Source organism: Barbus barbus, assembly GCF_936440315.1.
Source record: "Barbus barbus genome assembly, chromosome: 2".
Lineage (NCBI taxonomy): Eukaryota > Metazoa > Chordata > Actinopteri > Cypriniformes > Cyprinidae > Barbus > Barbus barbus.
The window spans coordinates 29,233,393-29,258,472 of record NC_136730.1 but is presented as its reverse complement, the minus strand read 5'-3'; the positions used below and the strand labels follow the sequence as shown (position 1 = coordinate 29,258,472).

At 36.5% G+C, this 25,080-nt stretch overlaps 1 protein-coding gene across 8 annotated transcripts in view; it reads left to right on the top strand.

Annotated features, from left to right (window-relative positions):
- The first annotated feature begins 1,523 nt into the window (after nucleotides 1-1,523).
- Nucleotides 1,524-25,080, top strand: part of LOC306843532 (protein MTSS 2-like) — a 73,685-nt gene continuing 50,128 nt past the window's right edge. For 3 of the 8 annotated variants that reach the window (XM_079375057.1, XM_079375054.1, XM_079375053.1), the window contains exons 1-3: nucleotides 5,387-5,873; nucleotides 17,069-17,130; nucleotides 17,233-17,306. In XM_079375057.1, coding sequence (XP_079231183.1) covers nucleotides 5,790-5,873; nucleotides 17,069-17,130; nucleotides 17,233-17,306 — 220 coding nt within the window. In that variant the 5' untranslated portion in view covers nucleotides 5,387-5,789. Of the gene's footprint in view, nucleotides 1,625-5,358; nucleotides 5,874-17,068; nucleotides 17,131-17,232; nucleotides 17,307-25,080 lie in introns of those variants that run through there. The other 5 variants (XM_079375056.1, XM_079375059.1, XM_079375058.1 and 2 more) reach the window with 5 other exon arrangements.

Genomic DNA, 25,080 nt, shown 5'->3' with positions numbered 1-25,080 from the left:
CTCTTAGCTCATTTGGTGCCAAGTATATTTATGGACATTAGATCACTGTCAGATATATGGGAAACTGAATCCTAAACACCTCACTGTTTTCTAAAAAATAAGAAAGAAAATGTGCAAGATAGATGATAATATATGTATTTTAATAACAGTGGAGATGAAGGATGGGCGAAGCAGGTGTCTCGGCTCAGTGGTGGTTGGCAGGACAATTTGATGCTGATGCAGGCAGTCTAGCTGTCTTGCTGAGTAATGTATGAAATGGAGGGGAACCTTGTAAGGAACAGACAGTGAAGATCAGCAAAGACAGAGAGCAAGAGAGGGCAAAAGAGAAAAGTTTTAGAGTGAGGGACATTTACATTTATGATCCAGGCAGATCTAACTTACAGTAATGCAAAGTTGCAATAAATACAGAACTGTTTACATCTCTCAGTCCAATATCCAGCCATGAACAATGTTTTGACTTTCATTCTTGCAAAAAAGCAGAGCAGAGATGTAATGTGAGAGAATTTCCAAAAGAGTTAAAAAAACAAAGCTATTTCTGGAAACATGACACCTGGTTTTGGAGACAAAGGCCACTCAGACTCTGTGACCTTGGTTTTGGATCTTTTTGAGAGGACGTCATTCTCCACCTTCCACTGTGACAAGAGAACAAGATGATTGGGTCTTTATTACAGCAGTAAGACATAATCATGAAATCTCATTTCAGCTTCATTATCATTTATCACAGAATAACTTTAGCATTAATGAAGTCCCTGAATATGCAGATTGAATCCCACCCTTTATAGCCAAACTGATATGGTTTTCATTAAAGGAATAGTTCACTCAAAAATGAAAATTATGTAATCATTTACTCACCCTCATGTTGTTCCAAACTTCTACGGCTTTTTGGCTTCTCTGGAACATAAACAAAGATATTTTGAGATTTTTTTTTTTTTTTTTAAAAACCAATAGTCACCAAAATGGTTTGGTTAACATTCCTTAAATTTTAATAGAGGAGAAATAGTTTCAGTCACCGATACCCAACTGGATAACAACATGCAATATTTGTAATAATAATAACAATAATAATTTTAAGGTGTCCTTGTTACGTCACACATACTTACTATTATAACAATACATTTTGCAAAATTACATGCAATAAAGCCAAACCCTAATCCTAACCCTAACCATATAGTACACTCTTTCCTGTAGCTCAAATAGTAGAGCATGGCGCTAGCAACGCCAAGGTCATGGGTTCGATTCCCAGGGAAAGCAAGAGCTGATAAAATGCAAAAAAAAAAAAGCGCTTTGGATAAAAGCGTCTGCTAAATGCATAAATGTACACTCAAAAAAATGATTTTTGCCAGTAATTGAAATTAAGTAAACAATTTAAATAAAGTATATTTAAAAAGGGTTAAAATAACTTTTATTGTTCCTAATTACTCTTTCTCAACATGAATGTAATATATCCGAGACAAAACTGATCAATTTACATACACTATACCTAATTTGTTGCCGTAATGCGCAAATGCGGATGGTGCGCATGCGCATAATTCAAAAAACAAACACTGAAGGCAGGAAGTCGCTGAAGGCGCGACTGAGACTCGGCGATAAAGAAGATTAAGAATGGTTGTGGAGATTATACAAGGTAAGATATTTTCTTTATTTGTAAGTGATTTAGACTTTCACATCAGCTATTTTTATGATTTAATCGATCTTGACTTAATAAATATCTTATTAAGTTCAGCCTAACGAATGAACTAAAGTTAGGGATTCGGCCTTCCCTGCTTCTTTGATCATTTTAAAGATATACTTACTGTCGACTCTGTGCATCATTTGTGCTTTGAGGCAGATTAAGCGTGCATGTTGTTGAGTTCAAACAGATTTGTCATCTCGAGGTAAATTATACCACTTTCACGCGCTCATCTAACTTTAACTTTAAGCATGAAAGTTATATGCGTGTAAACCTTTACATGATTTCTCAAAAACAAATCTGTTAACAAATATTTGTAACTTGGATGTGATGAAAACACACGTATGAAAGATGCATGTACAAGTTCAACAAATCGCATTAATGAAGTGGAATATGCATTTGTAATTTCATGCGTTGTAATTTGATTACAAAACTCAATCAATATGTCGTCTTTACAATAGAGCTTGGCAAACTACGTCACGCCGCGTCAGATTCCGCCATGTTTTATGTAACGCTCAGGAGCGCACAGTGTAAACGCATGCAAATCACCACAGAAAAAAGCCGACCTTTTACTATTAATATTTTTTGAAAACCATCTTACATACTCTTAGAATAAAACGGACTAATAAGTAAATCTCTTTAAATAAAAAATCACTCTGTGGTTTGTCTGAGAGGCTGCATATATTCATTATTCAGTCTCCTTCACTACAGTGGTACTGATATAGGCTAACTGCTAGATTAGCAAAACCATGCCTATTTTTTAAAGGGGATAATACATAGCTAGATATTAAACAGTGGATCATTTAGCATTGTTATATATCACAATATTGCCCAGTAAATCTGCTCAGTGTAAAGAATTAAGCCATTATAGAGGTAACAGAACTTACTATAAGCTGCTTTGAATCGATGTTTATTGTGGAAGCTGTGCAAATAAATAATGAACCAAGTTGAAGATTCATTATTATTAGAGATGCCGAACAATGATAAACGATCAAATAAATGAATGAATGAAACTTAATCCTTACAAACAAGTGTCCTGGGATCAAAGAGCTGCCACAGATAATATTTCCATATATGATTTTCTTTTATTTGTAGTGTGAGGGCGAACAGTTTAATGCAAATCACTGTATATTAAATCTACAGAGATCAATTATTAATCCATATCTTATTTGAGTTGTTACAGAGTTTCAGTTTAACTTTCATCCGAGTGTGAATGTAGACATTATATAGGCTATTATTTATGTTTATGTGATTCAACTTAAGATCGCGTTGAATGATTAAGGCTTACTGTACCAACAGCGTTAATCAAAAGCAGAGGTATTTCATGCAGACACTGATAAGGGCTAACTTATGCATCTATTAATGTCTGCAGGAAGTGCTGCTTTTTCAGCTTTCTAAGGCTGAAAAAAGCACGTTTTTCACACCGGTTGTGCAAAGGGCTATGGCAAACGATGTAAAGTGAGCCTTAACCACTCCAACGCGATCTTAAGTAGAATAATATAAACATTAAATAATATCAACGTCTATATTCACTATATTATCCAGTCTCCGCGGTAGCTCCCGTTACCTAAATTCCCAGAATGCATTGCCGCTGTGACGACACATTCCCAGACTCTTTCAGACACGTGTCGTCGTGATATCATTTCAACATTGACTCCAGTGTGGGATAATCACTCAGTTATGGTATGTATAAGTTTTTATTTTTATTTTTTTATGTGTTTTGTTTTGTTATAACTAAACTTTACTCATTTCTTTGTAAAAGTATTGATGTTTTCTCTCTCTTGTTTGACTTTTAGATATGTGAGTGTATGACAGCTACATGTAAAAGTTTATAGGAAACGTGCTAATCTACATAAAGTGTTTCTACACAGAAGATATCAGACATTATGTCAGTTGCAGACAAGGTGTGGTAAATTGCATTTTATTTCTTTAGAACTAATTGCAATGATTGAACTTATCAGTTTTTATTATTGTGCAATTTTTAATATGTTTTTAATGTTGTCATAATTTCAGTGTGGTGACACACGTCAAACGAGTGTGTGTGCCTCATTGAAGACATGACAATAGTCAAAAGAATTCCAGGTTAGTATACTTTTTTTGTATGGACCTAAACATACATTGCCAGACTGTATATTGTCAATATTTCAGTGAAACTGAACAGTGTGTGTGTGTTTTTTTTTTTATTTATTTTTTTTTTTTTAAATGCCTTAGGACTGCAAACCTGAATTCACTCTGAGACTTTCCAAAGAAGCTGCGGATGAGCCAGATGTTGGAGTTTTGATCGATGGTGTGAAGTTGTTACAACACTTAGACTATTTCCTATGGATTATTAATGATGTTCGGACTGATCTACGCTCTCAACCCTCAGAGTCTCAAATTCACTGATAAATTTGGATGGCAGGTTCAAGCACTTAATATTGAAATGTTTCAGTCAATAGGACATGTTTCCAACAGCTGGAGGCATATTGAAAACTTTTAAGCTTAAAGACATGACAAGGATACCCTGAAAGAGATACTACAAACTTATGACACTAACTCCAGCATGCAAGAGACCGCACCTAAAGCACCTTTCTGTTTCCTCTAGCTGTAAAACTTTTGATATGGGAGATGTTAGCCCTAGTGCTACTGACTCAGTCCAGGAAGTCAACTTATCTGATGACTTATTTTCCAGCAGCGCTGAGACCGTCTTACTTGTGTATCCCGAGTCAAGAACCAATTCTTGGCCTCAGGCTTTTGTAGTTCCTCGTTCTTCATGTTTTGATGAAATTCAACTTCAGAGGACTAAATGCTATAGTATACTTATTCCACCACCAAAACTAAGATCTGACATTCAAGATAAGGAGAGCTTTAGATATGCAATAAATCACACTGCAATGATTAGGACACTTTTTGCTGACCTAAATGTTGAAATGTAAAAAAAAAAAAACTGTTATATTTTTTTTTTTTTAAGTGTAGAAGTGCTTAAATTGCCATCACTAGTTATATGTGAAGTAAAATATAATATATTGCTTTCCTTTTTTAATTCCCCATCCCATCCCCCCCAAGGGTTCTGGTTGTTTAATTGTTCTAACAAATAATTAGGAAGGGGAGGGACCATTTACATTTGTGTTTCACATTATAGGTCAGGAGAAAATACAAATAGTTTACTATGCAGTGATATAACAATGTTACCTAGAAAATGTGAAAATATTTGATGTTAAAGCAATTAATGGAGCAATTGAAACACAATAAATGTTTGCAAATTTAACATGTTTTTGACCATTTATTTAATAGAATTGAGAAAATCTAAGGTAATTATATAAGGCAAGTAACAATTATTGGAAAAGAGTAAAGTTTATGTATTCCACAAGCTTAAATCACAGTTCATACATAACATTTAATTCATTCATGTTAACTGAACATGACAGAGTTAAGCTGAAATAAATTTTAACTTACGTTGGATTTATGTGATTAAATTGGATGGACAATTGATATGTAATTTAAATAGGTAATATGTTTTTTTTTGTTGTTTTTTCCCCCAAAATAAATAAGATCTTTGGAAATGTCTGTCTTTCAGACATTCAGATTCAGACTGTAGGCCTACAGACTTAATAAGTCGCACTGGCCAGTGTGTTTGTGTCCCATCTCTCCTCCCTCTGGCCTCCATGTGACAAGAGAAAGTATTCTGCCCAATACGATTCTGATGGATCGAGTTACTGCGCCGCTGCCGCTCACTTCACTCACTCACCAGTCTCTGCCGCGCGGGGGGCGCACCGACCCACCGCTCCACACACACACTCCGCTTCTTCTCGCATCCATTCAGCTCGATTCCGCATCGTTGCCCGAAGATGACCGTGACTATTGCGGGGCCATCCACGAGCCTAACCTCCACCAACCGCGGAGAGTAGAACCGGAGCCGAGGAGAGAGAGCGAGAGTAAGCCACCTCTCTCTCGTCTCTCCCCATCATCTGCCTCAATCCTCTGGGCAGCAAACCGACAGCTGAAGACACAGCGATTTCTGCTGAAATCTAGCTCTCACCCACAAACACTCTTCAGCTTTTAGCTCTCAGGCCGCGTGTCGTCGGGGTATTGTGGAAGTAATTTCACACAAGGATTTTTTTCTGATCTGTATTCACTGAAGATGGATAATATAAACGTGGAGTCGGTGGAGAAGGAGTGCGGGGCGCTTGGTGGATTATTCCAGGCGATTGTCAATGATATGAAGGTGAGAGGTTTGACACGACGCTTTAAACACATGTAACCGTATATTCTGCACGAGCGAGACCAGCATGCAGATGGTGAAGCTCTCAAACCTGTTATCAATAAAGTGGCTTCGAGCAAATAACCATAATGCAATATACAATCGCCTATTGATGTTAGACCTAAATGACAGGGGGAGTGCTGTATGACAATCACTATCCTCCCTGAAGATAACAGACAGACATGCATACAGGCCTAAATAGGTTATAGGCTATATTAAATTATGAAAGCATGTGTATCATTCAACTCGATACGGTTCGCCCTAATGCCGGTGCGGCTGAATACACTGCATCCACACGAGAATGTTGTGCACGTAGAAAGGAAATGGAGGGGGTTTCACTCACACAATGGGAAACAGACTGAACTGCTGCTGATTAAGCGATGCGGCCGCGCGCACCGTGAGATTTGTTGCGTCTGTCTGACGGATTGCAGCGTTCCGTCATATCATTGGGTCTATGCGCGTACCAAGCGCGTCGGCGCTCGCGTGAAAACACCGTATTGATCTTCTGTCGGGTTTAATATTTTAACCACATCGTGAAAAGGACGCACAGTCGTTGTGAATGTCTGTTGACCGGGTTTAGGGACTCGTTTCCATGCATTATGTTCTGACGCTCTGGCAAACATTCAGGCAGTGAAACCCAATAGCGACCACATGACTTCTCTCCTGAGACGCCTTCAAGCTGCTTGTTATATCAGTGTTTTTATTAGATTGACAAAAAGATGTGATTTCCATAAGGTGTAACAGCTCTGTTCTCTCTGCTCTGCTTACACAGATATTGTCTTCTCATTCATAATTTAACTCTTACTTCTCCAGCATTCTCTTGGTCCCATTTGCTTCCATGCTGTTAAATGGGGATTGCAAAATATGGGTCAGCTATTATGCCAACATGTCTGTGGAAGGATATTGAGCAGACAGTGGCATTGGAACATGGTGTCGATGATGTTTGCCTCAGAGCTCTTAATTTCTGTGTCTGGCACAGTTCCGTCATGAACGAGCACTGCCTGAGAGACCTAGATCCAGGCTTCACCTTTAAGATGTAGGTTGATTCAGGTGCTGCGCTGTTCCTGGTCTCGTTCAAGCTTGCTCTGTGATTGGACCCTATTGCCACATGGATTCAATGCAGACATGCGGTTTGCCCCTGCCATCCTCTGATGTTGCTATAATGAGATAGAAAAAGCATGAAAGCAGCCGAGGACTGTAAATAGAGTTAAATTCAACTATGATTACTCAAAAAAAAGTGCTGGCATTTCATTCATTAATGAATCAAAAAATGAAGTTATTGTTCAAGAGCCAATATTTGAAAATCTACCACTGTCTTCTCTCTGCTTCTGCCTTTGCGTGTCTTTGTTTGTGGGATAAGGGTAGCCCGTGGGTATTGCCAGCTCACTTGTCATATGTGTCTCATCATCAGTCAGTTGGATCTTCTTTGTTCCTTCTCTGACTCTGAGATCCCAACAGTACTGGAATAAACAAGGAGCCCAAATTCCCCAACGGAATCAATAAAGTATAGATACAGCTTTCTCTTCTTCTAGCGCTCTTCATCACACAGCAGATCTGTAGGATGCTGTTTGGAAACTAGCCTGTGGGAAACATTTAACTGTACGTGAATGATAACTTGTTTCCTGCCAAATAGGAACAGGAAGGAAGAATATGCCATATATGACTCTATTTAACTCCACAGGGGAATGTGAACGTCAATTGGATTTCAAAATAAATGTTGGTTTGATTTTGATACAGAACTGTACTGTGTTTTTGTGTCCCGTTCTTAGGATGGCATTGTTGTAGAAGGGTTGTTATGAGTATGGCTCTGGATCATGGGGGGAGGATGATCGGATTTGAAGGGAGGGGGAAGGAGAAATGAGATGGAAAGGGTAGAGGAGTGGGGTGGCCTGTCATATTTAGGCCCACATTCTTACCCCCCTTCTTGAAGTGAAAGGGCCCTAAGCAAGCGAGAGAGGGACACCAGCATTAGACGTGATGATGACACAAGCACACAGTTGTCTGTTTGCCAGCTGGACCTGTTGTATATCATTGCTGTTTACATTTGCATGCCTCACACTGAGTTGTGCATTCCAGCCTGTAGAGCAGAGATGCTCATATAGACTTATTCTGCCTGGCTACTGAATTTGAGCTATGCCTTTAGTAATCCTTTGAATGTTTGTCTGGAGATAGAACTGGGATCATGGAATATGAGGGTTTTTCTTTGGCTTTTTGTGCTTTTGTTTCGCAAGGGTTGATTGTTATTAAAATTACATTTAAATGTTAAAAATTTGATTTGATTTTACTTTTAGTTATATTAATATCACATTAATTTTAAAATATGAGAATCCATCATAAAAATATCAATCATCGTTTTATGAATTGTCATGAATTATGGCATATAATGCATGCTTTAAAAATATAAAGTTGTAAATATAAAGTTAAATGTTATAAAGTTATAATGGGCCTTTTTTTCCAAGCAACTATTCTGTCAATGCAGGCAAAGTATGAACATTTTATGTATAATTTAATACAAATATAAATTTATTAAAATACATAAAATGTTTGCGTGGAAATTGGCTATTTTAATGTAAATGTTTAAAATGTCTTTCCCACCGTAGAATGGTGTTAAACACAGTACCATTTGACAAGTGGCAGAAATGGGAGAGCAGTTTGAATTGTCATTATTTACTTTCAGAAATAAAAGGAACAATGCTTCTGTGATGTATGTATGTCCACTGTTGGCCATTATTAGTGGACAAATAACAGAAACTAGAAGAGTACACACAGCTGGAAGTGCCCATAATTGAAGAAACAGCTGTAAATTTAGCAAAATCATTTTCTTGTCCTGTTCTAAGGCTTATTCACACTGAGTACAAAAACAGTAATGAAAACTATAACTATAAACTATAAAGTTTTTATATTTGTGCTAATTTTTCCACACCACAACTATAACAGTAAAAGCAATCAGGAAAAACATTGTTGGAACCACATTCAAAAATATTTTTCTAGCTAATGAATGATAAAAGCATTGACTGCCATTTAGAATCCACCCCATTTAAAGAGCTTGATCATTTAAAATGGCACATGACATAGTTGCTGTAATCTTCTAATAGACAGAATATTGTGCATTGGTGTGGATGCTAATATAGTTATAGTAATTGTTCTCGGTGTGAACGGTGCTTTACTGTTTTGGTCAAGCAGTGAAGCTGAGAATCCTCATGACCACTCATTATTTTTCTCTTTATTTCTTAATTTGGGAAAGCCCTGAGATGAGCATGTGTTTTCACCAGCCTCTTGTTAAGCTCTTTAAAGATGAATCAAGTTGCTTTGGATGGAGGAATTTTCTTGGCAATGTTCCAGGAATACTCAGCGTGTCTTTGTTTGGCCTGTCAAACTCATCTCATCTCTTATGTCTGCTGACATGAGGGAAATCTCCCAAAGCTTGATGATGGGTAAGCACTGAAATATGTGTCAAATGAACATTTTACTGCTCAGGTTCAAAGTGGGGAGCTTTGCTGTTGGGAATACTGTCATATGAGCCCAGTGGCCTCTTGGTAGGGCATCAGATTTGGAGCTGAGGATTGTGGTTTTGAGCCCCATCTGGGTTGCCTTAAAAGCTCAGCTGATCCTGCAGCTGAATGTGTATCAATCTAAACTGCATTTCATTTTTAAAGCCCCTTCTTTCACACATGGTGCAGCCTAATGGCTAAGGATCAGGGATGTTAACAGAAAGGTTTAAATTCAGTGTAAATTAAGGGACAGGAGAGACACATGTTGCTCTTGAGACCCGTTCTTGACATCAGAAATGCATTTAAATGGCTCTGAACTGAAAGTGGCCATTAAACCAAAGGGTTCAAGGATCCTCGGAAATGTTTTTTTGTAAGTATTTTATTCAGCAAGGATGCATTAAATGATCAAAAGTGAGAGTAAAAACCTTTATAATGTTAGAGAATATTTTTTACTTCAAATTACCAAGTCAGCGTACCATAATGATTTCAGTGACACTGAATACTGCTGCAAAAATTCAGCTTTGCCATCACGGGAATAAATGACATTTAAAATATATGCAAACAGAAGACAATTATTTTACATTTTAATATAATTTCACAATCTTTTTGATCAAAGAAATGCAGCCTTGCTCATAAGAGATTTCTTTATAATATATTATAAATACAATAAATTCTGGATTCCTTGGTCCTTGGTGTTCAAAAGTTTGAAAACCACTGTTTTAAAAGAAAGTTAGTGAATTTGCTTGAAAGAGTCTAGACATACTTCATTGTGTTTCACACTAGCTCTAGAGCTAGAGACAGATATTGTTGCACACAGAGGCACCTGTTCCTTTCAGCTTGATGACAACCCTGTCATTAAAGTAGCACCATTTCTCTGACTGGTAGTCAATCACAGTAACCTCCCATCCTTTTAAATTACAGACAGCATCAGGATATACAACATCTAGTATCTCTGAGTGGTTTTTATCATATAGATTTCAATCAGTCTAAGTACCCTTAGTGAATGTAAGGAAGGAAAACAACAAACAGATTTGAGTTGGGTTGGTTGGTTGGGTGTGTAAGAAAGAGAAAGATATATGCTTATATACACTCAAATCAGTCTCTGTCAGTGCCTAACAGCTTTCAACCTTATGTTCTGTTATTATCAGGAAACAAAAAAGAATGGAAATTACAGATGGTTGCATATTAGAAAATAATTCGTGGAACTAAATGGAAGGAAAGGGAAATGAAAATGAGCAGTTCAAGGAAAGACACATTTATATTGGAGAATAGATGAGAAAGAGAGATAGAGAAAATAAGAGCTTGCATAGCGCTCATTTTAAGTGATTTCCATTATTCATTAGAGCATGGCTTCAAGCTGCTGTGGTAAATGTCAGAAATAGAGATGATTGGCCTCAATCTTTCATTCATTCATTCATTCGTCCATTCGCACCAAAGACTTCTGTGTACTGTAGTGAGGGGCTGACAGCTTTGAACACACTGGCAGTTTCTGTCCTCTGCCCACAAAGGCACAAAGCCAATCAGTGCCGCTTCAAAGGAACCCAGCGGAAGCAGGACAGCCAATCACGTTTCACGACTTCCACTAGCCCCTTGATGTCCGTTCTCCAAATACATGCATTCCTCCATTCCCCCATTCATCCCTTTATCTGCTGGTTGTAGAGGTGACAGCGGAGCAGAGATTGTCTTATCAAGAGCATATCAAGGTCTCCGAGGTTCTGTCACAGACCCTTCATTAGTTATAGCTGAGGAAAAAAAACTAATTCAAATAGAGCATATATAGAGCATATCCCGTTCAGCTGAAAAGGCATCCAAGTGTTATAATTTGTTTGTATTAGTATGTTAGCATAAGTAAGTTGCTTTGCTCATAAATTATGATGCATACAATCTCACTGTTCAATCTGACAACAATTTACTGCCTGTGTAATTCAAGCTTGGTGATTTGCCAGAGAGTCAGAGACATGATGCTCAACAGACAATCTGTCAGCAATATCATTTCATTTTGTGCAACTCTTTAACCCCATAAACATCTTTGTTAATATTGACTGTGATCTGTGAGAAAACAATGTCCACATTGAGAGTGGGGAACAGTATTATAGATACCCAGCTAAATATTTAAATATAGAATTAAATATTCATCGCCTACATTTAACATTCACAACTCACATAGTGCTAATGAAAATATTAACAACAACGCCCTCTTAAGAACTTCTTAATGAGCTACTGATCAGGGCACAGTCTTCATGGATCACTTATTACAGTCATGTGACTCTTACCAGTATGAATCTCTGATTTAAAGTTATATGATCTTTTAGACTCTCACTGTTTCTCACTGTTGTAAGAATTGAGCTACACCTCTAGAGTCATATTTGTGTTAAAACACAATTCTAGTAATAAGATCTTAAGAACAAATTAAGCTTCAAGAGAAATTAATCATACAGTACCGGCATAGCAACTACTGGAGCTTGGAGAAAAGAAAATACTGACAACAGACTTCAGTTGGAAAAGTGATACTCCAGATAAGCATATGAATTATAATATAAAATCCATTATTGTTTAATGGCTGGAGCTATTGTTTGCCATTTAAATTGATTTTGTCTTCCGCAATCACCAGTGAAAGCAGTGGGGAAGAAAAGAGAAATTAAACCAGCAGTGAGCTATTCATTTTCAGAGCATAAATGAAAATGAGTCAGTTGAACTTTGACAGAATGTGTCTTTAAGCTCTAAGGCAGTGGCTCCTCGTGGGATTCCATTAGCAAGAACGATGCCAGAGAGGGCTTCCTTTGTTAAGCCAGATCAATAGCAGGAAAATCAGTCTTCTCTGGTGATTTTGAGGACATGAATTGGTCTCTGGATCTAAACTCTTTTTTTTAGTTGCATGAGTCACTTTTATAATCTGGTTTAGAGGGACTACATAGCAGAAATACTGTAGTTGAGCAGTTAGTGGATTTGCTTAAGGATCACTGACAATGATGGAGCTCAAATTGAGCAAGGAGTATTTCTCTGAACACGTTGAGCTGACCTTTGAAAGTGCCATCATCATAATCAATTGAATTTAATCCTCACCACATTATCAAGGCATAGAATTGTTTGCCCTGTACACCTCTACAACAGAATCAGGGATAATGGCTGACAGAATGTATTTAAGGCCAATGAGAGTAAACAATGCAGTGGCTGATCAATACAGATGTTCATCCTACTCTACATCTGCAGCTGATTTACCTGCCAGGAGCAATATGATTCTCAGAGATTCATAATAATGTTGATTGAATCAGAGTATCTGTGCACCTGGTCTATAGGCACAGTCATGGCATTTTAGAAAGTGTGTTTCTCTTTTTCTTGTCTACATCTTGAAATTTTTCCAAAAGTACTTAAAAATTAATTTTTATTTAATTTTTTTAATATATGATGGTCGTCTAACTGCCTTGATATCTTAATATCCACTGAAGACCTTCATGACGTTTACAAATTAAGAATTCATGATAAATCAACTTAAAAATAAATAAAAAAATGTTTTAAATATAACTAGGAGGAAGACATTGTGAGAAAAAATATTGTTACTTTTTTGATGGTTTCTTACTTGAATATATATATATTTTGCTAAAAATAATGGTATAGAGGTTTTTAAAAGCTATACAGTATGTATCCAACAGAAATCATTAGGTACTGGTTAGGCACATGCATTAGATTTGTAAAAGATTTTTTCTTTTCTTTATCCCGGATACTCTTGTCTAATTGTCACTGACCCAAATGCTAAATCCTCCAGCAGCTGCCAGCTGTGGTAATGTTGGCAGATTTTGTAGTATCATTATATTGCTCTGTTACTTATGGAATTCATGAAATGGCTTTAGCTTTTATCATCTGCCAGGATTCTGGCTGTTTTTGGCCTCATTAAAATTCACCTTTAATGCCGTTTTTCCACTTGGTTTGGCAAAACCGAAAATAGCCTGCTTCCTTTACAGGGCCCAACTGAGCATGTTTTATCTCAAATGGAGGGGAGAGGTACTTATCCAATTGTTTGTGGATCACTTGGCAAGTCAAGAAAGAGATTGAATGAAGAAAGGGACAGAAAGATGAGAAATAACTTTAGCGAAAATGAGCCAGCTAACAATATTTGCATAATTGGAATCGTTGCTGGCCTGCTATTGGATTAGCCTAGTGAATATGCTAATGTCCGGGGATGGATGATGGAGGCGGGTCTTGTGCCTTATCACTCTCCTACAAGCCCCCCGAAGATGATGAACCTCAGTCCCGTGCAGCAGATTAGGGCACTTCAAACAGTGCAGGGGTCCCCAGGGAGTAACGTGTTCAGATTTCAGGGCAAATTAGCAGACATCAAACAAGCAGGACGAGATGCTGGATCAAAGGAGAGACGCTCGCCATCTTTGTCAGCGTAGCAGCTTTTGTAGTGTCACCAGTGACTGTGCCCTTCTGCGCTTGTCCTGCACTGCTCTTTCTTTCTTTCTTTTTCTTTCTTTCTTTCTTTCTTTCTTTGTCTTGTTTGTTTGACAGACAGTTTTGTATTTTAATCCCATCTGAAACAAACATCTGCTTTTTAACGCACAATTTTTAATCTAATTGAATATAAGATAATTCAAAAAAGTTATTATAGTTACAGTAGTAACATTTTAGGTTTTATGGATTAAACTTAAATTTACAGTAAAGAAATACTAATATTTGGAAGTGCACATAGTGTCATACACGCAATTACAAAGCACCATCATGATAACAACTTCAAAATTTAACAACATAAGATTTAACGTAAAACATAAAAAGTTAGGAAAATGCATATATTTAGAATTCAGTCATAAACCAATTCAAAACCATAATACAGGAACATTTGGAAATGTCAATTGTTTTTTTCTGGTAAAAAGTATAGTCATTTTATTTCAGTGTTCATTTATTTTTACCTTAATTACGTACCATATCTAAAGCTAAAATTTTTACAAAGTTGAATTTTGCCAAGACATTTTTGACAACTTTTTGGGTAAAATAACAGTACCGTTGACATCCCATGCTAAAGTAAAAAAAAAAAAAATATATATATATATACTGTATATAAGTTAATAATAAAGAGAGACTGCATGTCTATTTCACTGGGGTTTCTATAACCTCAATAACCTCAAGTTTCTTTATTCCTCATTCAGATAACATACACGCCAACCTTTGTAAAAATTTTGACATCTTAATTCTGTCCGATGCAGTAAATGACAGACATTCTGCATTAAAAATAGTAAATCTGCCACCATGTATGAAATGAATCCCATCCAAACAGCACTTTAGGCTACGCATTTTGCTGGTCCCCATGTGTCAGTCCCTTTTCTCTGTTTCTCAAAATCATTCTTGCTCCTTTTGACTGTGGGGCAAGGTGAGAGATGGCACAGGGGGGTATTTGGGTAATGTGTGGGTGTAAGAGGAAGGGGAGGGGTCTTTTCCAGTTGCTGAGCACAATCTTGACCTCCAGCTATGCTCTGAAGTGCGGCTAATTTCACCCCTTGACACACAGCAGTCTGAATCTGCCCTGCTCAAAGCTCAACTGAGCTTAGCGGTCTTAAGACGCTAACAAAGACAGCTGTGGCCAGAAGCTGCTTCACCAGCAGTGACACAGGTACATGGAGATACTGTAAACAGAGCTGGAAGTGGAGATGCGACAGTGATAGTTTTGTTTAGTATGATTAGTATTAATGATAACAGTAGATTTAGCATCTTAAAAAAAAAAACATACTCAACATTAAAGTAACAAGGTGATACTTCATAACTTTTTCTAATATTTTTTGGGGCCGATTACAATATCAACTTCATACAACAGTATAAGAAGTGGTAACCTGCAATTGTTTCTTTAAAGAACTGTTTCTATCTGATCTTATCCTTAAATTTAGCTTTGTTGGTGGAACTTAATATATTTGGGTTGATTCAGTAACATTTTTTTAATTTAATAATATACATGATGTGGATGTGTAGATGTTACAACATGAAGCTCATTTTTAGGTTACCATTTTTTCATGTCCAACAACAATACCATGTACCATGTCTGGTTATTAGGATGATGTTTTGCAAAATGTTTGATAAATTAAAGTGCTAAATTTCAGTCTATGATTGAACAATTTTTAGAATAAAATTCAATAGCAGAAAAAATATATAAAAATTACGTTTTTCAAGTGAGATTATTACTGAAGTGATTTTGAGAGAGAAAAACACCATTACGGTTTCGGATGACAGTCACAAGATTGTGTGTACTAGTCGTCATGCTTGTTAGTTTCTGCTCGGCTACTGTGATATTGCATTTAGCCCGTGGCCTGTTGTAAAGCAGACTTCACACAGAATACTTCTCTGCTGTGTTTCCGTGGCAACTGGGCAGAAATGTACATGGCTCGTCCCCTTATCACCGGACGACACTCCTATTCCTGCCCCAGGACAAACCACATCCCCCAAATTATTATATCCACATAGACACACACATTATCTATGTAAAGGCTTACATGACTACAGTTTTTTATCTATAGCTAACTTCCTGCTCCAATGACTACACATACTGTACTTGATTAAATTCACATTGACCTTTATTTTTATTCTTACTGATGCCACATTTTTAAAAAGTACATACATTTGCTTTTATTAGGTTTATGATGTTTTTTTTTTTTGAAAGAAATTATTTTTATTCAGCAAGGGCACATTAAATTGATCAAAAGTGACATTAAAGACATTTACCAAGTTACAAAAGGTCTCTATTTAAAGTAAATGCTTCATCAAAGAATATATAAAAATTTATCAGTTTCAACAAAAAAAAATATGAAGCAGCACATGTTTTAAACTCTTTTGATGATAAAGTTGAATGAAGAAAAATCAGTCTTTAAATACGAGTAAATAATAATAAATATTATCACTATATCAATAAGCTATTCATAATTTTTTCTACCTCATATTGCTGCTATTTAAATAACCTGTACAACTTTTTTGCACATTCCTCTTATATTACTATTTAAGTCAACAACATACTGACCTGCACATTTATATTTATATGTTTTATTTTTATTTAATTATTTTATTTTTTCTACTTTTGGTTTTCTTAATATTTGTATACTTTATAATTGCACTGTCCTTGGAGCGGACCTGACTTACATGTCACTGCTGGTTATACTCTGTATAATTGTGTATGTTACGAATACAAATCTTGAATCTGAGATATTTAAAAGTGTACCTAAAGTATACTTGCAATAGTTCCATTTCAGCACAATCAAATATACTTCTGTATATCTTTAGTTGGAATTCAACACTATTTCCACACAATTAAAGTGCATCAAATACACAATTAGTTGTTCCAATTTAGCACACTTTAAGTATACCGGTTTAGTTATTAAATGTATAATTGCAGGGTATTTAATACATAAATATGTAAATATATCTTTATTATACTTAGCATGAAATAAATGTATTTCAAATATATTTTAGTATATTTATTTTTCACTTGGGGATGCTGAAAATTCAGCTTTGTCATCACAGAAATGAAATACATTTTAAAATATATTAAAATAGAAAACTGTTAGGGTTAGGGTTTAGTGTATGAACAATGCACTGAACCTAAAAACGTCACATTTAGTGCTTTGTACATTGAATTCATACTTACACAAAGCGTACATTCACAACTCACCTTGTGTCTTTGTTCTTTTGCAGTGTTCATATCCTGTCTGGGAAGACTTCAGTGCCAAGGCCACCAAGCTGCACTCTCAACTCCGGTAAGTTCAGTCTCCAGCTCACATCCGCACCTGTCATGTGTTGAGGGTTTTATTGAATGCTGAGAAAAGACATCGTCATCAATTTATTCTATTGCTTTTCAGAACCACGGTTTTAGCAGCAGTGGCATTTCTGGATGCCTTTCAGAAGGTGGCAGACATGGCGACCAACACAAGAGGTAGGCATGTGTGAGAGCGTGTGCATGTGTGTGTGTGTGTGTGTGTGTGTGTGTGTGTGTGATTGAGTGGGTTTGCTTTCTGTCCAGCATGCAGGGATATGTATATCTCATTATGAAGGATATGCATTGGATAAAACACTACTGGAGAGAGAAAGATTACTGTAGACATTGAGTGTCCAAAACCAAGGATTATAGAAGGTACAGAGCCAGACCCTCTAGATTTAATGCTCTCATCTGGCAAAACCTCAACTCATCTGTTTGTTAATGTTCCTATTCTTTATTTTTATGAATGTGCTGGTTAGGTTTTATCAGGAAATAATTAAACAACTATATTATTCATCTTCATCTCTGGTGAGTTTTGAACAGTCTGTACACATGGCAGAAGTTGGCGGATGCTGTAAATCCTTGACAATAATGGATACATGAGAGGGAACAAAGACAGGCCTCATAGCTGAAGAGAGGCTTGCTGGGTGTTTTTGGTTATTTATGACATGGTGCTTTAGTAATGATTTGACAGAGTCAAGGAGAATCGACTGATGGAAATAATGTTTGGAAATAAACCAGTAGTCTCATTATGATTATATTACTGTATTGGGATTTTTTTTCTCTTCGTCTGAGGATTTTGATTTTTTTTTCATTTAATCTCATCTTGTGGCCCGCCTGAGGTAAGGAGTGTGTTAGAAGGAGTATGATGATCTGTGTTATTATGGGTTCATGTGGGCATGTTGTGTTTTTAATGAGCTGACGGAGCTGGGCGCCTTCCTCTGTGCATTGTAAAAGCAGTGAGGATCTCATCCAACCCCAACTGTGACTCATAGGCGGCTGTTTAGATGGAGATTTTGGGGGTATAAAAAGCAAAGGAAAGCTTGAACAGAGAGTGAGAACAATTAACAAAAGGAACATGCAAGTCACAAGGCTATAAGAAAATGAGACAGTATATTTTATCACAACAATAATTTTATTTTATTGTACTTTATTTTATTTTATTCATGTGTACATCCATGACCTGTGTGATACTGTTTTGCAGTATTTTATTCATTGTATTTCAGTTATTGTGGCAAACAATTTCACAACCGTGGAATCAGTATAATTATTTAAGCTAAAATATTTTTTCATTTTATGTATTTATTTTTTTATTATTATTGCTATTAATAGAAATTATTAGACTAAGAACTGAGTCCTTAATTGAGTCCTTGTATTCCAAATGCAAATTTTTTTTACTAATTTTAAGCATTAATTCTACAAAATGTATGATTTTAATTCTTAAATATTTATGAAATGATATATCTGGTCAATTCACATCACTGTTGTTCACTGTTGTCTCGTTGCTCTTACCAGTTACAGTTTGTATACATTATAGATGGCATGTAGTTATGTAGTTCAGAGCTGGTGTCTTGGATGTAGGTCAGATGCTGCATCACACTCAATTTTTTTCTTTAACACTGTTTTAGTGATTTTATTTGCAAGCCTTTGGGTCAAATTTGTTTTCCTATGTTGTGATTTAGACATGCATCAGCCATAGCCCACATCCAACCTTTCTCTCAGAATAGACTGAGGCTGACTCTAGCTGTAAGAATGACAACATCTTTCACAGGTTTACATTTCAGAATAATATGAGCAAAAATTTAGATTTCATCAGCCAGTAGAAAGGGGATTAGCATGACATGGAGTAGATAAAACTGGAGTAGATAACCTGGGGCTTGAGCTCATGGCACAGGTCTCTTTGGGGAAGGAGGGGTCACATACTGCTCAGTGATCATGTGACCTGATTGATGTGAATTTGTTGAATGCCAAAGGGAGTGCGGCCGCCAAGGTCCGACACACCTCACAGACGTGCCCTGGAACAACTTCAAAGAGAGAGAGAGAAAGAGAGAGCGGCAAGCAGATATAGTCTGTGAATCAAACAGTGTGTGGACCACAGGGTTGCTGGAAGAAGAAAATTGAGAGATGGAGATTTTTAAGACAAAAAAAGAGAAACAAAAGGAGTGAATATGAGGGCATGGTTGGGGTGCTGTGTAACATGATAGAAGTCAAGTGAACTCTGATAGGACGATGTATCATAATATATTCAACCAACGCGTTCTCACCCCCAACTCGTCACATATTGACGCTGGTCAGGACCCCTCTTGACTATCAAGGTACCCATTTAGTGTCATTTTTCAACGCACAGGTTTTTTTTTCTAGCATCACTTTTTGACGTGCGGGGTCCTTGATTGTTTGATTTCAGTTGTTTGTCTTAATTTAATGGTTTGCATGCATTTGTAAAAAATGTAAGTAATTTTGTCTTAATTTAGACTTTCATTGGAGCACCTATCCCGATCCCAACCCTAAACCTACCCACTTCTGAACAATGTAAAACGCGTAGCAGGTAAATAAAAGTACAGTAACAGTACAGTAGTCCTATAGCATGGTGCAATTGGTCACGAGATGCACAAGAGCCAATGACATTTCACAACCAAGGCTGATGTAAGGTTTCTTCTGGCTGCATTTTATGAATTTGCGCATACTGCAGCACACAGGATCTGAGCTTTACAGCGGACGGAGATGGCGATCGCGTCTATTCCTCTCACAAATCAATCGTTTTGCCTCAGAAGACTTGGAATATTAATTTTTTAAAAATAAATTATGACTGTAGCTGTATCTGCCTGTTATATCTTGTGTTTTATTGACAAATGATAGGTTTAGGGGTTGGGTTACATGCTCATATATGTGTAAATAGTGTAATGTAAATAAAACTGTTGTGACTGTTTACATTGAAAAAACACACCACAACATATATGCAATAATGGCATTATTATGACCCAATATATAATTTAATCATGGCGATGGAAAATTCCCAGTGCCTTTCGAGTCGGCATACTGATGCCAAAGTGTCTTATTTAAAGCAATGGAGGACCCTGCACGTCGAAATATGACGCTAAAGGGGTAACCTGTGCTTTAAAAAGTGACGGCAAAGGGTCCTGAACAAGCATCAGTGTGACAAGTTGGGAGTGAGAATGTGTTGATTCAACGCATGAATGTTTGGAAACTCTGTCAAATGACAACCGGGAATGTTGTGAGTAAAGAAACACACTAAAGTTCTAATTGGGGACCTGAAATTAGTAACACTTTTTTTAAGCATTCCTCTATCCATTATAAACAACTGATTAAAAAAGGTGTATCTCATATTCAAAAACTAAATGTGCCTCTGACTACATTTTTGCAAAACTTGAATAAAGCACCTATATATAGTATATATAATTCACTTCAGTTTACAGGTGAAATGAACACTAAAACTCCATTAACTTTTATTCCTTTTTACACAGATTATGATTACCTTTAGTTGATGATTTGTAAACTTTCATATTTTGATGTTTACATCACATAACCAGCTCCGTATGTATTGCTTTTCTGATGTAAACTTGCTCGGTAGGTCACCTGGTACAAGTTTTGCACTTGTAACATGGAGTCCTGTGACACAGAAGTCATGATATAAGAACTCAAAGACTTCAGCAGATTTCTTATTGCTTCTTGCTTTTTATTTATTTATTTTTATTCTTATGTTTGTTTTTTAACTATCGTTTATGTTTAGTGCAAATGGTAGGTCATTTGCAAACGCGAAGGAGTATTAACAAACTGCCATGATACTGTACGTACAACAATCAATACATTGCCAGATTCAAAGTGTTGTGAAACAAGCAAAAGCCAATGTAATATCATTTTGCAAAAATGTTACCACAGGCACATTTTTCCAATGAACATGGGTTGCATATTCATGTTTATCTGGTAAGGTTTATTTTTTGGAGACAAGTTTCACCCCCTCCTCACTGCGGCAGCACAGACTGCCACGAAGGAAAGAGGAGGGAACGACACTGAACCGCAATAAAACGGAAGCAAACACACAAACACACTCCAGGCCTTCATCATCTCGATGGGGGTCCACCACTGTAGTGACGGAGGAAACTGATGCTTCCTGCCAGTAACTGCCTATAATCTGCTTCTCATTTACTGTTCTTTACTACTCTTCATCCTTAAGTTCATCATCTGCCTCCTCCTTTCCTGCCATGACTGAGTCTAGCTAGCTCTCTTCATCGCCCGTATTTTTTCTTGCGGTCTTACATTGGCTATAGATTTACATAAAGAGATTCTGTCATCATTTACTCACACTCATATCATTCCGAACCTGACTTTTTGTGTAACCCAAAAGAATATGTTACTGGGGTCCAAGTTTTGTTTTGGACTCCTTTGAATAACTGTACAGACAAAACAATCTTCCACAGGAAAAACAGGTCATACAGTTTTACATTTACATTTTTGGGTGAATTATCCATTTGGTCTGAGCCAAAATCAAAACAAAAAGTACTTTGGCTTGTCTTCTTGGCCTCTCACTCTCTCTTTTTCCTCTTGCTGATTCTCTCACATGGAGTTACTTTAAATTGTATAATATTTCACAATATTACTGTTTTGACTGTATTTTTCCTCAAATAGAGCATACTGTAAGATACGTATTTCAGAAACAAACAGACAAACCAAAAATCCTACCAACCCCAAATCTGGCAGTTCTAGGGTAATGTAAAAACAATAAATTATAATAAAATAAAAATAAAGATAAAAAAAGATAATTAATGTATAGTCTTATTTTATGTAATATTTGTATTCTCAATGTAAAAATGAGTAAATAATGACAGAATTGTAATTTTTGGGTGAATTATCCCTTTAAGATTATGGTCTCCGACTGTCTCGCTTGAGGAAAATCGGGGCTTTAGACAAGTTTTTGGCTTTTTCACATGTGTACAATAAGTGGCAGGGGGAAAGAACACAGCGTCGGGAGGCCTAGATAATAATCTTGTTCTATATGGACGCATTCAGTGGAGGGAGTCTGGCTGTGTGTCTGAAAAACCTAATTCATGAGCCAGAATCAAAACAAAAAGTGCTTTGGCTTGTCCTCTCGATCTTCCTCTCGGCCTCTTGCTCCCTCTTTCTCTTTGCGCTCAGTCTCTCACACAGAGACTCTCTTTCCACTCTGTTCTTGGCTGTGGTGGGAATGAATGTTGATAGATCGCAGTCTGTCCTGGAAGCCTGGCACGGGTGCTCATAAAAAAGGCGTTCTTGCAGATGTGTGTGCGGCACAGAAGGCTCGTCCGGCGCTTCATAGGGGTGTTTTACTGCCCTGCCTGCATGAACGGAATAGTAGCAACCATAATGAACATCATAAATCTGATTCATACACCAGGGGGCAAAATGGCTGCCTCTCATAGTCAAAGAGAACATGAAAAAAATGTCTGCCAGCTCAGCAACCGGCGAGCTATTTGCAGGATCAGTTTGTGTGTCTGAGTGTGTTTGTGTGTGTGATGGGGGTTAGTATTTCCCCAGATGTTTGAAGTAGACTGGTGTAGTCAGCAGGGTGTTACCATTCACAAGGCCATGTAAGCAAACACCAGCCAAACAGTCTGAGAGGAACATTCTCATTCGCCTTAACACGTCTGTTTCTGATAGGGCCTAGTGTAGATTTGCACGTCACACTCTATAACATCAACAAGACATAGTAATCGCTGCTTGAAGTGCTGCACAAATGTAGGTAGTATAAGTAATACTTAATTAAATTTTCACCACAGGAGCAGCACAGCTGTCATTTACGTGACCCAGAATGGCAAAGTATGAAGTTGTGCTGTAAATATGAAGTGTGGGGAAGTTATAAAAAAAAAAAAGAAGCCCATTACTTCAAACTGTAATTGTCTTGCACACATTACATTTGCGTTTCTAGAATTTCACATCAATCCACATAAATCTTCATCAATTTGGTGATAAATTCAGGATACATTTATTTAGTATATTAACATGACTTAATAAAGCATAAAAAACTTAGACTGAACTTTACGCACAGCTTAAAAGGTACACTACCGTTAAAAGTTTAGTCAATGCATTTTTTTGGAAAGAAATTAATACTTTTATGCAGAACCGTTGTATTAAATTAAACATTTATTCAATAAATATAAATATTCTGCACAATATTAAGCAGCACAACTGTTTTCTACACTGATAATAACAACAGTAAAAGGTTTCTTGAGTGCCAGATCAGCATGTTAGAATGATTTCTGAAGGAGAGAGAGAGAGTACTTTCACATCAAATGCTCTAAATCCCAGCTGTAACCCATTCAGAAGTACCAGTACTTACATAGAAACCTATACATAGTAGCCAGAAAGAAATGGTGATTTTAAAGAAAAACGTCAGACGTACTTAGAGGCTTTTGCATCTGAACTCTTCATATATATATATATATATATATATATATATATATATATATATATATATATATATATATACATTCATATATATATATATATATACATTCATATATATATATATATACATTCATATATATGAATTAAAATAAAAAATAAATTAATTAAAAATACTGCTTTATTTTTTTTTACTACATTTTCTTTCTTAAATACAGCCTTGGTGAGACTTATTCAATAAATAAATAATTAATTAAATAAAAATACTGACCCCAAACCATTGAGTGGTAGTGCATTTGGCAGTTCAATGTTAATGCAAAAACATGCAATGAATCATGAAAGAATATCTATATCTATTTAATATAAATATATACAAAATCTTATTTATATTCTCAATTTAAATGTCATTATATGTCTACACTTTGCATAAGCATGCACTCTCTTTCACCATCTCTAAATTTAATTAGTATTCTTCATTTCTCTCATCTGTTCTGCTTCATAAACGTCAAGCATGTGTGAATGTCAACCAAATGAAAGGGAGCAGGTGCAGTTGTGGATGCTACAATTTCAGTTTTAATTCACTATAAGTCATTAGCATCCTGTTTTGTACCATCCTGTAAAAGTAACTACTTTTACAGTGCTTTACATTGCTTTGTCATGAGGAGGAATAGTCTGACACTGCATTTAAATGACAGGATCAAGTGAAGTCCATCTGTGTGTCTACCAGTCTGTCTCTCTACAGCCAAGTGTTTGACAGCTAATGACCTTGAATGGTCCCATTTCTGTACAGTACAGCCGGACACTATTATGTCTTCTCCTTTTAGAGCTGCTATTCTTTTCTCATTAAAATATGCATTAACTAAAGAGAAAGAGTGTTTTGATTACTTTGAAAATGCAAGTTCTGTTTATTAATATAATGGCAGCTCAAGGACATAGGATGGTTTGTGTGATTATGAAGAAAAGTGAAAATACACAACACATTACACAGCTTTGTGATATTTGTTTGATAGCAACAGCTGCCAAAAAAGTATTAAAAAAGACAAGAAGAAAGAATCTCCTCTTACAAACCATCACTGGCTATGTGCTTCCCATCAACACTCTCTTATTACAGGAAAATTACTGCTGCTCTTTAATTCTACAGGGCGGTTTGATGGTGCAGGACCTCCCGCTAACATGGTGAGCCTGACTCAGCTTTCCCAGTATACCTCCCCAAACACACACACACACACAGACACACACACACACACTTGACCTCCTCTTGGGAACACCTGTTCTCACTGAGAGACTTGTACAGCTCAGCACTCCTACACCCTCCCAAACTATATACCTTCATTAAGACCTTATAATCAAGAAACATTATTAACAAAAGATGAACGAGTTCCTCAACAAAAAGCCAGAAACTCCACGAACACGTTTTTTTTTTTTCATACTACGATAAAGACCAACAGTATAGAAGGACCCACTTTTTCCCTGTCAGTACTTTTTTTTTTTTTTTTTTTGCTGTTATAGCTCATTTCAAAGCACTGTAAATTTGGATTCTTAACTTCAGCAGAGA